The sequence below is a fragment of the Neodiprion lecontei genome, chromosome 1 (genome assembly GCF_021901455.1).
Source record: "Neodiprion lecontei isolate iyNeoLeco1 chromosome 1, iyNeoLeco1.1, whole genome shotgun sequence".
In the NCBI taxonomy this organism is placed as follows: domain Eukaryota; kingdom Metazoa; phylum Arthropoda; class Insecta; order Hymenoptera; family Diprionidae; genus Neodiprion; species Neodiprion lecontei.
This window is the reverse complement of record NC_060260.1, coordinates 40,657,628-40,672,436: the sequence shown is the minus strand read 5'-3', so window position 1 is coordinate 40,672,436 and position 14,809 is coordinate 40,657,628. Positions and strand designations below refer to the sequence as shown.

The 14,809-nt window shown below is 39.2% G+C and overlaps 1 protein-coding gene across 2 annotated transcripts in view; it reads right to left on the bottom strand.

Moving 5' to 3' along the window:
* Positions 1 to 448: 448 nt before the first annotated feature.
* Positions 449 to 14,809, bottom strand: part of LOC107224901 (pikachurin) — an 82,269-nt gene continuing 67,908 nt past the window's right edge. For both annotated transcript variants that reach the window (XM_046729851.1, XM_046729852.1), the window contains exons 9-15: positions 11,488 to 11,627; positions 11,172 to 11,395; positions 10,843 to 11,092; positions 9,248 to 9,552; positions 8,678 to 8,923; positions 7,554 to 7,657; positions 449 to 6,944 (exon numbers count right to left, since the gene is read on the bottom strand). In XM_046729851.1, coding sequence (XP_046585807.1) covers positions 6,796 to 6,944; positions 7,554 to 7,657; positions 8,678 to 8,923; positions 9,248 to 9,552; positions 10,843 to 11,092; positions 11,172 to 11,395; positions 11,488 to 11,627 — 1,418 coding nt within the window. In that variant the 3' untranslated portion in view covers positions 449 to 6,795. The remainder of the gene's footprint in view (positions 6,945 to 7,553; positions 7,658 to 8,677; positions 8,924 to 9,247; positions 9,553 to 10,842; positions 11,093 to 11,171; positions 11,396 to 11,487; positions 11,628 to 14,809) is intronic.

Genomic DNA, 14,809 nt, shown 5'->3' with positions numbered 1-14,809 from the left:
TAGGCGTCATCGACAACGAATCATCGCGGAACAAATTGGTCTGAATTTTTGTCAAATTCCGAGTAACATGTTCGTAAAAAATTACAAGAAGGCGGGTGTGGATAAATAACATTGAAAATTGATTGGCGCATGATGTTAGAGAAACAGTGAAAATGTACGTTTCGTCAAATTCCTCAACTTTGGTCTTGATCTGGATTATGATCGGCCTCGCGTTCGTAATAACCTACGGATATTGCCTCGGATCAATTCTTATGAGCTTGTTGGAGGTTGGAATCGAGGAAATGACAGTTTGAGAGGTAATTTATTCAGAACTGTAGGTCAACCGTTGGTTATTTATTTTATAAACGCGCAATACGCCTTTATTTTAACTAAAACTGCAGTTGGTTTGCGTCTGTCAAATTTTAGCAGTGAAATTCATAGGAAATTTGAAACAGGAAGTTTTCGACGATTTACAAAATGTTTTCTTTATTATATTTACGATGCATTATACAACGTGCGCAAAATCATACAGTTCACGATTCGGTCGCGTGCCTTATATTTATAATGATAATATATAATGATGATCATTTTACTAATGATAATGATTGAGGTGAATATGACGGTGATGATGACGATGACGCTGACTGTGATAACGCTGACAATAACATTGCTGAGTGTACGATAAAACATACACGTATGTAATTTTCTGTTGTTCTTTGTTTTGTTTGATAAATAATTACGAGTTATATATCAATTTTCTGTACCATAACATAATTATATCGACATCTTTCATTACAATTACACGAGGCTTAGGTGGATGTTAGTACGATGGAAAAGTTGTTCAGTAGATAAAAGGAAAGATGAAAGATATTTTGTATGATTCTGTACATCAAAAATCTCGAAGTACCCCAAAAATTTTAAAATCTTTTACCTTTGAATGAATTTCGCTTCTCAGGTCTAATTAACGAATCAATAAATAACCCCGTAATCATAGCGTACATCACGTACAAGATACTTGAAAACGATATATTGATGAATATTCTTTCTCTTTTTTTTTTTTTTTTACTTTTTTTGTTTTTTCGCTATCCGGGATGCATCAAGTCGAATGGGACGCGGAGTATAACGATTCTGGTATGAGAATGCTGCGAATCACACGATCATGTTATACTGTTGTACAGGATAGACTCTTCTAATAGACTTTGCAGACGGACATAATAGAAATAGTTAATATAACATTGTATATTAATATATAATATTCGGTAATAATCTATTCGTTATTATATGCATATATACGTGCATTAATGTATGTATGCGTATAATAATAATAATAATAATAATAATAATAATATGTATGATATATTTTCAATATATTATATGTATACAGTGTATTACGCTTTCGTAATTCGTGTAAAGTGATTGATATTCAAGGATAATTGTCTGGTCTTATCCATAGATTTCCGTATTATATTATATTATATTATATTATATTATATTGTTACGCGTGCATTCACATTGTCAGCCTTGTTACATGCTTCTCATTGCGGTCTTCAACAATAACAGCTATTGTATACATGTATAATAATGAATCAACTAAAGATAAGTGTCGGCAAATAATTTATTGCGAACGATCATCGAGTTATTATCCAAAACCTTCGTGCGAACAAGCATAAATACGCAACAATTCAGCTCGCTCTATTTCTCTTTCTCTTTCTTTCTACCTCGGATTTTACGGAACGAAGTGGTATTGAGCTTTCTGAAACGTAAGATATTGCATAACTTAAGCTAGTAACTATATTTATACGAGTACATGTACATTGTGTTGTAATCGATATGACAAATAATAAAATGCGAAAACGATATGTTTGTTTTGACGTGCAAGACGAAACGTACGCACAAAATACAACACAGATTTTTATAGAACTCTACCAACGTCAAAGTAATAAGCATAATTTCACGCTGAGATAATTATAGATGTTCGAGACTTGACGATCTTCCTTCTAACTCACTTTGACATTTATTCACAAACTCGATGCAATAATATTATAGTGTAGTTTGAGAAGCTGTGCAATCGTGTGTACGAATACACATGGCGGAACTTGTAGACGAAAAATAGATTCAAACTAAATCGTACAGGGGAGAGGCAGGCGGGCGTAATGGGCACCTTAACGAAGGAATAATATTAGACCAATTTCGACAACGCAATTTTTTTGTCTTTGGCCTAAAAATACATTTCAAGCGCTATCGACGTTTTTTGAAATCCCACTTGATCGTACAGGGGGCACATTTTGCCCACCTATCCCTTATATAAAAAACGTACAATGCGTGATTATGACGGATGACAATATCTCTACTCTTATAACTAAATTTAATTTAATTTAATTTAATTTAATTTAATTTAATTTAATTTAATCCAAGATGGCGTAGGAATGTAATTGATAGAAAAAGGAACGGGTCCATGTACAAGGATAATCTTTTGTATTTTGCTTTCGATCAATATTTTTGCCTTTGTTCGCTCTTTTCTTACATTTCTTTTTTCATTTTCAACACCCGGTCTCGTATTTCTAGTATCGTATATTATTATTTAAGATAATAATTCATGTGGGTAGGTACACGTATTACTTTACAGTGGATAGAGTATCAACTTGACGTACATAATATTCTTCTGCCCTCGTACGTACGCAACAACGACAAAAATCTTTTATACGTGCATTTTAATGACATACGGTTAACGTACGTAACTTAATAGTGAAGATATTGCAATTTGTTCAAACCTCTCCGACATCATGCCCTTATCGAAAATTTTAAGTTGTACGTATCTGTTACGTTTACTGTACCTATATTTGTGTGTGTTTGCGTGTGGTAATCGGGAAAACGAAAATTCATAAATCGAAACAATTTATAAAAATTAGTTTCGCGACTTAGAATTTATGCGTGCCATCTTTTTTCTACGTTCTTAGCTTTCCTTTTTATTATACCACGGGGGTATTTTATCAGTATAGAATTCTACTGTTTTTGACGTCGGTTTACACAGCAGCTGTATAATTTTTTGAAAACAAGGTACGCAGTTGCCGAAAGTGCGCGAATGAATTTTGAACATCGTATTTATAACACAAAAGAACAATCCAATCTATGTCATTTTCATCATACCTGGTTAAAAATGAAGTTTTTCAATCTGTGAATCGATTTGCAAGCTCAATTTACGGAACAATCATATTTAAACCGTTCGTTTGTTTTCTTCGGTTGCAGTTTGATTTTTTAGCTTTCCTTTTCATCAACGTATCGGTGAAATAGCTGAATTTTCATTCGATTGAATTTTCATCCACTTGTAGCAGGTTATACGTATACATTATTCGATATCAGCAAAGAAAATATTATTGGTCCGCAGCCTTCTTGTGTTTCATTACGAAATAATCAGACTGCTGATCAAATTCAATAAGCAATCGTGGCGGATATCGAAATGAGACTAATAGTTTCCTGTTCTGATATATAACGTTTAATCGCATTGAATTCAATTAGAAAAATACGTGACGGTATAATTGAAAAATGTGTTGGAAAATAAAATCAAAAAATAAAAAAACGAATCGGTGCAAATTTTGAAAGAAATTATGCATGTAATAATTCATCACTTCCTAAATGTTGAATGTGCATTACAGATATTGTATGGCATGTGTGTATGTATACTTATAGCATTACACCACTAACAACTTCATATTCAATCATAATTCTTTATTTTACGTTATTATATATATATATATATATATATATATATATATATATATATGTATATATATATATATTATTTATTTATTTATTATTCCCTACGCAATTACCATTTATTTACTTTTTTTTGTATATTATATTATGTTCATTATATATAATATATAGTTTCCAGAAAATAACGCTTGTACAAAATTGACTACAGCCGATTGCTTCTACGATGTGTGTTTGTGTTCGTTTTCTTTCATTTTTTTTTCTTTTTTTTTATTGTTTTTTTGCTGTTTTTTTCGTGTACATAAGTATGTTATGTGTATGAATGTGTGTGTATTTATTTATTCATTTACGAATTCTTTTTGTCGTTTTACCTTTTTCACAGTTTGTTACTCCTTAATTCAATATCTTCTTTATCGTTTCATTTTCTATTTACCTTTTAAATTATTTTTTTGTTGCTCTCTTTTTTCAAACTTGATTCTCAATTAGTTATCAGTACCCTATATCTTGTCGTTGGGTAATTTTTCTTATAATCGAATCAACTCGTCAAACCATTCCATATATTTTCTCCCTTACCATGTCATGTGTCAAGTATCTCATATACTCGCCGTGTATGATGATCGATTAATTATAATAGACACAATCCTTAATACGTAATTTTTTATTCATTCATTTCGCTGTCGTTCTCACACTTTTTCTCGCTGTCTCTCTCTCTCTCTCTCTCTCTAATTCTACTCGAAATTCTCATTCACTCAGATATGGCGTGTATATGCATGTGCATATATATATATATATGCATATATATATATATATATACGTATTGACCTGGGATTTTTCCGACCGGTTAACTTTTCATCAATAATTTTAGTTATTTCTTTTCCTCTTCTTGCAGCTCGTCAAAGTTTACACACCGAAGGCGAATATTCATACATATAAATGTGTAATACAATACCTATGTATCTACTGTTAGGTGTGTGTGTGTATGTGACTCTGTTCAGGTGATTATTATTAATCATTTGAAATTTTTATTTTTTTTGTTTTCTAAAAACACGTGAAAAAATTCTACGGACATATAAAAGTAGTGGCGTGTAGTGCAGATTGATTTTATTTCTTTATTTTTCTTCTTTTTTAATGTCTTTTTCATGTTTTTGTTTTTTGCCTATTTTTTTCATTTTCCCTTTGGCGAAATCCGCGTGATTACACGTCATAATATGAACGTTGTGATAATGCAGCGTAATTTAACAGGTATTGTTTGTTATATAGATAATAAACTGCAGCGACTTTTCATATAATAAATATAATTACAATGTGCGCGGACGTGCTTTAGCTGTGACAATTATGGTACAGACATATATTATACATGTACATGGATATTATCTATACGCACAGGATGGCCTATTCACCCCGTAAAAGAAAAAGAAAAAACTTAAAAGTAATTTTTCGATTCCATACTTTCGAAAATCGGGACTAGCTTTTTATACTTTTCTGAAAGTATCGTTCAATCGCGACGAGTTATGAATCGCTTCATCTTTTCGCGCAAGCTCTAGAACAGTGTTAACATCGATCATTGTGATAGATATTTAAGTGTATATCCTAATTAGATTAAATTTTATATTTATTAGTTAATGAAAATTACCTGCGTAGCCAAAACAATTCTAGTCATCGTATTTGTAAAAACAAACTCACTTGGGGCCATCCTTTAATAGTGAGAATATAGCTGCTGCTGCGCTGGGAGATGTGAACTTGATAAAAACTGTCAAATTGAAAAAAGTAAATGAGAAAATACGAAAACTCCCGGCATTGTGTGTTTCCGGTCGGATGAAGTGTATAACAAGGGTGTAAAAAATTGACGTCAAGGAGGCGTGTATAATTACTCAATCATTTCGTTTTACTCAACCAACCGTCATTTTTTTTAGGCCAGGCTGATCGTCTTATACCGCAGCAACTTGCGGATATTAATTTATACAGTTTCAAGTTACACTTGATTTGTATATGTGTGTGTGTAATTCACCTCTGAGGAAACGGAGATGGAAGCAAGATACAAAAAGGACGAATCGAATTCCGCTCACCTCGATAAGTGTAGCTATAATAGGTCAGTAGGTACAATGCCTGCGGTTTACACAGCTGCAAGTTGCGATGCGTGTAAAAGGTTTTGCCTATAGGTCAAAAGTTTCAATTGAATCTCTATAATATTTACAACAAGCTGACTAAATCCGCTTCTTCAATCATATATTATAGTTAACAGTAGCGCTACAAGTATAATTTATATAGTTATAACATCGGTGGACTCGATCGGTGGCTCGGTTTGAAAACGAACGTACTTATTAATTGCGAACATACCACGTTTACGGATGAAAAGTCCAAGTTTCGTACGATACGCGGTTGTACAAAGTGAGTTTCTAACGGCTGCATGATTCGTCGTCTGCTGAAATTTAATGCGCATGCGCTTCAATGCGAGATCGCCTGTTTGACAGGGTGACCAACCGTCTCTAACGTCAAAAATTTTTACAGTTGTCGGCGACAGTTGGGCTCGATTTGCAATTGTCAGACGTTTTGACGCTAGAGACGGTTGGCTACCCTGGCAAACATCCACTTTCGGATTGTAGCGCGTGCGCATTAAATTTTAACAGACGACAGACGGTGAAATTTAGTCTGTATATTGCGCTGTATTGCATAGTTGAGAAGAGAAAGCAAAAATTGCGTGACAGCGTGAATTATGTGTAGAAATTTGAATCCTTAATTCATACGAAACATCGAACCGTTCATCCCGCGATAATTATTATACTTTGTCTCCCTCTCTTTGGTCTCGACTCAATATATATCCAAATTCCAAAGTGACCGAGCAGCTGGTTTCCCGCTTTGATTGTTCTTTATTCTCTTTGTTTTTTTTTTTTTATTTTATCATCATCTTTTTGCGTGTTAATCGTATAAGATATCGATGAACCGCGTTGTTGTGAATAACCATAGTGCATTTCCGTCTGGTCAAAACCCACTTGAACTTTGTCGATCTTTTTCACATTATATGTATATTGCGTATATTATATTATCCTAGTTTTCTTTATTCATTCCTACAGAGGATTTTGGGGCCTAGAGGAACTTCCGGCGACCTCAGGGAATGCAGGAATGCGTGTTCGTCGCCTGACCTGGAGACGATAAGGCGACCGAGAAATCCGTGTCCAGGACCAAGTCGCTCACGCAACCAACGATTCCTCTGGTGTATCGGCCACCCGTCGTCCTCACAACGTCCGGAGCGCCTCCTGTAGGATGATAAATTGCACCATTTTTCACGCCTGCTTATTTGCCAGAAAGAATATTAATCTACAATGACCGATTAAGCATATCGATAAAAACTGCTTTGGTAAGAGATTAGCCTGAATCTTAGTAATGTGCAACTTTTTTGTTACATGTATACCGATGTATCCGTATATCCACAAGATTTTAAACGTGCATTAGTAATTATGTACAATGATCATGCTTATACATCGTTGATTTTACAATAACTGTGACCTCGAATAACCGATAAAATTGTACAATTTCTTTCACTTTTTTATCAATTCTTCTGCTTCACTGCAGGTTCCTATGATATTTTCGTTATTACTTATATTCCCGACTCAACCGTAATGTTAACTTTTTTAACCTGAAAGGCGGTACGAAAATAGGATATTTATTCCCTCGTAACGCATTTGCGGGAAATATAAGATCATATTGTCCGCAAATCCAAATAGCTCGCTTCTCTCGGGCAGTAAACCCGTCCGCGGGAATAATATTCGACTTTATTCCCTTGTTACATAATGTACTATTGCGTATTACCCGGCTCGCGCTTGGTAGGAAAGCTCAGGATAAGGACTATTGGCAGTCGGACTTACCGACATAGAGGCCCGTGTCCGTGTTCAGTTGCCTGAGCTGCCCCGGCGAGGAAACGGAAACCCCGGTCCCGCTGTCGACGACAAGTGAAGCCCACTGTTCGTTCCTGAAAATTGATAAACCACCAAAAACGTTAGCCCTGAAGACTGGTGCGATTTTTTAGATGCTGCTGGTCTAGCCGCTAAATAAAATGTTATCACGCAGAGTAGAAAAATATACCATAAGTTCCTCTCTCGTTATGGAACTCATGCAATTCATCAGATGTGATTAAAAATTAGTTGTCTTATTTTCGAATCTTTATTGCATGAACAAAACGTAACATCAACTGCGGAGAACTTCTCAAATTTGACCTGCATGACAATGATTTCACTCGATAACGTAAATTGTTGCTGTGAGAGCTTTCCCGTTGAATTGAATGGCATCCCTTTAAAGCAGATAAACATTTCTTTGTGTCCAGCATGAGTGATTTGTTGATGTGCTAATGTTCGTGACTCATACATACGTATATAAGCAACGAGGAACCGCAGGACCAAAAACGGGATGTTGATACGTTACAAATGAGACAAAATCACGATTCGAATAACCGAGGGTGTGGTTGAAATTTCCGTTTTTGAACCGATTTCTCTGTCCTGATTTCAATAGTAGACTGACAATTGAGACTGGAACACTACGTTGGTTTCGGAGGAAGCTTCAGATTAGACGTCGGTCTTTGTGTACGCAAGGGATTTAAGGGACTCGGGTTTTCCCGCTGATCCCAGATCTGAATCAAAGTGCTGAATTCATAACGAAGGGTGCATAGAAGCATGCGCGGATATACACCGACAATCGCGTGAAAATCCTGAAACTCAATTAACGGTCCGCATAAAGCGAAAGTTCAAGATTATTGGATTTGAAGTAAGCCCGACTTTTGCCTGGCTAAAATCCTGAGAATTTACATGAATACACATTACAACTATAAAAATTTCTCCAGGTGTTTTCATTTTCTATGAAAAAAAAACTCCTCAAAATAGGTACGATTTTACACCGTCCAAGCTGTACCCCCCTCCCCTTAGGCAGTTCCGAATTTTTCATCCCGATATGCAAAACCGTACGCAGACTGAAACGCTGGCTTAATTTGGTCACTCACCTGACGGCTCTGACCCGATGCCAAAGATCGTCGTCGAGTCTCGTCAGATTGTACCTTAGCGAGGCTTCGCCGGAACCGAGATTGTAGGTGAGTGTTAGGTAGCCCTGATCTAGTCCCAGGGCAAGGAAATCGCCGTTGGCATCCATCGTCTCCTGAGGGTCGAGCTGCCGTCCGCTCCAAAGAAGAAGTCCGCTGCTGCTACTCACCCTGAATCTCATGTTGATGTCGACCCTGAAGCTGATTATTCTGCTCGAAGTGTGTAACACAAAAACACGATCAATTGCTGTGAGCAAATCAGATATGATCGGGTCAAAATTTACGTTCCACTGCACTCGTAATAACCCGTGACTTAACAACTGATTCCAATACTTCCGAGTTGATTACCCAAAGATTGTGATTAGTTTCGAAAAGTTTTACCAGATTTGGAAATAGTGAAGGACGCATCCTTTTCTGCTAAAAAATTTGTCTTTGGGTTATAAATCGACCGCTTTCAGAGCTCGGTGATTTCCGTCAACTCGGCGAATAAGGAAAAGCCGAATTTCGAATGGCCAATTTGGCAAATCCACTCACCTCTTCATCGTGTCAGCATCACTGAAGTGAAGGTAGCTGTTGGCACCGGAAAAACTGGGAACGGCGCGTTCGTAGTGACTGGGTTTCGTGGCCCTGATCCCAGGATCGGGTCCGGGAATCGGGGTCCCCGGGGATGCCTCGTAGACGTCGAGCTCGGGGCAAGGATGAGGCATTCCTGGCCGACAGCGACAGGTGAACCTTTCGCGCAGAGGACGACACTCGGCGTCGCCGCAGGGCCGAGCTTCGCACGCGTGCCCGCAATTACCGACATTCACGCCACCCAGAGCCTCGGCCAAGATACCGACCTGAATCAGGATCATTCTGGGTAAAAACTTGTAGCGTGGTTCGAGGATTTCTGATTTGGATGAAATCCAAGTCTGCAGCATTGATATTAAACTGATAGGTACTCTTGACTCGCGATTACACGGGGGAGTCACAAATTGAAACAATCCCGAACCTGAGTCAAGACCAAAACACGGTCTCGTTTGGAAGAGCGTCAGTTCGCTCGAGAATATTAATTAGTTTGGAACACCGGCTATTTCCTTTATTTTCAGAAATAGCAAATTTTAGCAAAAGAAATACCGTTTTCGTGAGAGAAAAAAAAGCGAAGATGGCTATGCGGATTTTGCTCAAGATGTGATTAATTTTGAATTGAATGGAGCCAAACGAATGGACCAGATTTCGATTGAATCGATCAATCCGTTTTAGAGTTATTGTCGGATCCAGACGTGTAAATTTTCACAAATAACTCAAAAACAGATAATCCGATTTGGTACAAAATCTGACAAATCCTAAACCGGCAAAAACCGCATCGTTTCAGAACAAAATCGTTGAAATTTTTGGATTTAACCTCGAAATATGGTTGGAGAAAATTCTGTCCATTCATCTAAACGCCCATTAGATGTGAAAATCTGTAATATGTTGAAATGTGGCGATAGCTGGATTTTTATTACTGGCTTGATTATCGGGAAACCTCTCTAGGAGATTCGCCCTTACGGTCACGGAAATCTGATTTTTTTCACACGGGAATGCAATTACACGTACCTTATTTATTTTTCTACGCTGAATGCAAATCTCGCTTCAAAAATTTAGTGAAAATAAAAACAACCCCTAAAATAGGGTGAAAGCGGGGTGAATTATCAATATTGTTTTAAATAGTGTTCTTGAATGAATATGATTTACATGAATATTTATTTTGAGAAATTACGATCTTAGGCCGAGAATAGGTGCAACCCCCGATACTGTCCATATTCACCATCAAGGAGGGGAAAAACTACCCCTCTGCATTGATTTTTTGAATCTAATGAGGATTCTGAGATCTCCGTTTGTCAACCAATGAATTCCAAGCTTTTTTTGGTATACATTTATCATCAAATATCCTAATCATTTCAAAGTCTAAGTATGTTTGTTACCTGAAAATGTAAAAAACAAAGGGGGTTTTGCATGGGATATAAAAAAATTACAAAAAAATAAAATAAAAGAAAAAAGAGTGCCGTACAGTGGTTTTTATGACTGAGAAGGTTAAAAGAATGTAAATCGTAGGCATCTCGCCGTTTTTCAGACAGGGAACCACGTCTCGTCCAGCAACTACTCACCTCCCTCCGATTGAGGGTAACGGACTGGATGCACCCGACGAAGCTTGCGGTTGTTTTCAACTTCGGTGAGTAGACGTCGGTCGCTGGAGCACCTCCGAGATACAAACTGAGAGGCAAAGAGAGCTGGGTGAAGGCTCCCGGCGCCATGATCTCTCGCGGTGGTTCGTCGTCGACCTCGAGGGAGGCGAGGCGTCCGGTCCTGGATACACGGACCTCGAGCCACTCGCCGAGACGAACGGGATTCTCACTCCTGAAAGAACGAAGCGCCAGTGATCGCCGCGATCTGGATACCCGAGCCGGAGCTGCGGTGCTGCGGAGCTGGGACTCACCTGAGGGTCGCGGGGCCCGTTCCAAGGTCAAAGGTGAACTGAAGGTGTCCCGCGGCCAAGTAGAGCGCGACGAAATCCCCGGTAGCGTCGCTGTGATGCCCGTTGTAGAGGATGACGCCGTCGGGTGCGGTTGGCTTCAGAGTTACGCCAAGCTCGAGCCATGATAGGGAAGAATCGCCAAGTCCCGGGTACCTCAGATAGGACGATCCGTTGAACGAGGGCACCTTAAATTCGGAAGGCCCTGTTAGCGTCGAGTCCTTCCGCCATCCGGCAAGGAGCAACGTATATCGGAGGTTAGGCAGGTACCGCTACTCACCTGGAGGTCGACTCTGGTCTCGCAAAGGTCGCCGGTGTACCCGAGGGGGCAGAGACACACGGCAGTGTCACCTCCGGTCGTCAGACATTTCCCTCCGTGGGAGCAGGGCACCTTGCTGCATCTGTCGGCCGTGCATTCCTCTGGAGAGATAATCATCGATATCCGTGAGCTTTGCGGGGCGTCGAGAAAAGTGTGGGGGGGGGGGGAGGGGGAGGAAGGGCCAAAGGGTGGGAATATGGCGACGACGAGGAGCTCGAATCGATATTAGAACCGCGGCGGTAATAACGAGGGTATAATGAAGAGGACGGCAGGTGGATGGAGGTGAGGCGCGGTTACGTCGACGAGGAGGGACGTCACTGTACGTCGGACAAAACGACCCCCTCCCCCCCCCCCCTCTCGCCCCATTCGCCCAGCTGCTACGGTGACAAAGTGAAGTATCGATGAAAGCGAACTCCGCGGGTTCGAGGGATGCTACGTTTTTCACCGCGGAATAAACGATTCGACCTCGTATACACGCGTCACCCTGTCTACACTGCGTTCCAGATTCCGGCGAATGTATTCGGGACATTATACGATCCTGGGAGTGGGTAGAAATGTTTTTTCAGGAAAGCACGCGGGAAGAAAAATATTGTAGATTTTACATCCGGTGTGATGAATATATGGACACGGCACTTTTTTTTTGGAGCTAAAACTGTATGCGGCAATTGTGGCAAGATTTACAAATCCGATAATAAGAGTTGCAAAGCCAATAGTACAAGTTACGATATGCTAAGACAGATCTACAACAATTGATGTAGATTTGACTTCATAAAAGTACCGTCCATATATTCACCGCACAACAGATGTAAAATCTGCATTAAATTTTTTTACCCTACATCTGTTGCAAAAGCTGTTCCTCGAATCTGGGAGATACTCTACAAAATAATTATTATACGTATCGGAAATTCTAAATTCGATCAAAGACGCCGTTGTGTAACAGGAAATGGAGCTTCGCAGGGAAGTTAGATCGAAAAAGAGTACATATATCTTCGGACGTGCAGGACTTTAATTTGGACTCTAAGGGTTGAAATTTTCCCGGAAGCTGAAGGTCGCGAAAGGGTCGAACTCTTATTCTGCATCGTGGCTGATGATATCAATCGGGTAAAGAGGCTCGAGGGATGCCCGGGGTTTCCGATTTCGAGCCTCGGACGGCTGCTTATTATCACTCCGAGAGGGAAAGGACAATTGCGTACGCTGTACGGATCAGCCGGCGGGAGTGAAGGCTGTCAAGGATATCCACACACACACACCTTGAAACCTAACCTTGGAAAAAATATTGCACGCAAGCTTTTGGCGCGGCCGTGGTTACCGTTCGGCCAATCGAATGTCACTCCAGAGGTGACCTGGAGGGGCGCGAAATGCCCTTGGGCATTCCGAAAATGCTGCATGCGGTGATTCGATACCCCGATTTTCCAATATCAATCGATACGCACGGCTTCGTTCAGCCTTTCTGCAAAACTCGCCGAATCTAACGTATACAGGTATAACACAGGTCTGCAACCTAAAAATTGTAGAGGTTTTTTATACTATTTCTTATAGATTTTCACTCACTGAAAGTGGGAAAAGTACTCAAATAGTTCCATTACGTCGGGTTTTTTCTCGTACTCGTGTTTGTAATTTCATTTGGAGTGAAACTCCGGGTTAATTCAAAATCTGGTATCCTATTCCTGATTCTAACAATCCTATGGAAAAGTGATTTCTTACTACCGTTTAATACCTACCTATAATTAGAGCGACAGTCAGGAATAAATGCAAACAGGGAAACAGAAAATGGAAAGCGGAAGCGTGTTCGGAGATGTATCAAAGAGAAGAAGAGAAGGCTTCGTAGGCGAAAAGAATGATCACGGAATTTTAAATGCATTTCATACAGAAATTGTATGTTTATTTTATAAGAAATGTTGTTTAATTCATTGTAATAAAATGGTGATTATTCTTCGTTTTTATGCCGACACCTCGTGTTTTTCAAGAATACTGTACATGATGTAGAGAAATGGAAGTCATTTCTGGATTCAGCACTCTCGAAAACATAATATCTACCAAAACCATCCCATGCAGCTGAAAAAAGTATTTTTTACAGACCTGTGTTATCGAAATGCATACAAACAGTTCCAAAATAATTGAAAAGGAAAAAAAAAGTAATAAAACTCAACAACACTTGCAGCGGGAGGCTTTTGTAAAAAAAATTCGTTCCTCAGATGGTTCACCGGGGAATAGACTTTTTCTTTCCCTCGCAGCCAGTTTCATCAGCTCGCCGAGTATGCCTTGAGTTTTACGGGTATCGAGTCGCACTATGTTTCCAAAGACAAATAAATCAGAGTCTACAGCTTGAGGGTATAGCAATTTTCTATTTCAGTTCAATGATGGCTCAGAATCCACAGTGGCCTCGGAAAATTCAATACAAACACGAATACCACCCACCTAGTTTCAACTCTTTCGTACACTATTACTCATTTTGAATCTTCGTTTTTTTTTTTTTTTTTTCTTTTCAAACGGGCGTACATATCAATTCCACGGTAAAATCACTGGCAAGTTCAAGTTATAGTTCTCCGCTAAGCAGGTGCCACGCACAGTTATTACCCCCACAGTTGTTACCGTTATTCCACTTGTTACAGCTGCAGCTGTCTCTTCCGGCCAAAAGTTCATTAGCAAAGTTGCAATTTATTATACCACCGGCTCTGTTTCACTCGAGCCCACATTGTAATTACGAAACAAAAACGTCTAATTGCCCGAATTATCATTATTCCTAATTACACTCACGTGGCATCACCCCAACCAACGCCAACCAAAAGTAACGTGCATATATTTATTCGCGAGTGAGAAGCAAAAACCTCCCGCTTTCTCACCCGCGGTTCTACCTCACCAGAAACAATAAATTCTCTGCTTTTTTACAACCGCTGAATTTCTGGCTTCATGGACCTGACAAAAACGTGGAATACATGCTACATTAGGGTGCTCCTTGTTAAAGGTGTTGATGTCACCCCAAGAAATCGTTCAGACGTAGGCACTCCAGCGATGCGCCCACATACAATTTCTTGTAACATACTTTTCACTCACGCCACGTTACTAAAGTTTTTTGTTTTTGTTATTTACAAAATTTTGAACCGAACAGAGTGCATGAAACCTCCGGAAGCGTACGACTGAATATGAGAGAAATTTAAGACCTCGGCGTATTATCGACTGTCCCCGAAACCGTTGTGAGGATAAAAATATCGGCAAAGCAGAATTTATTTTCACAGAATATCTAGAGGTCTGAGCGTTCGAACGATCCTTTGTGTCTCCCGCG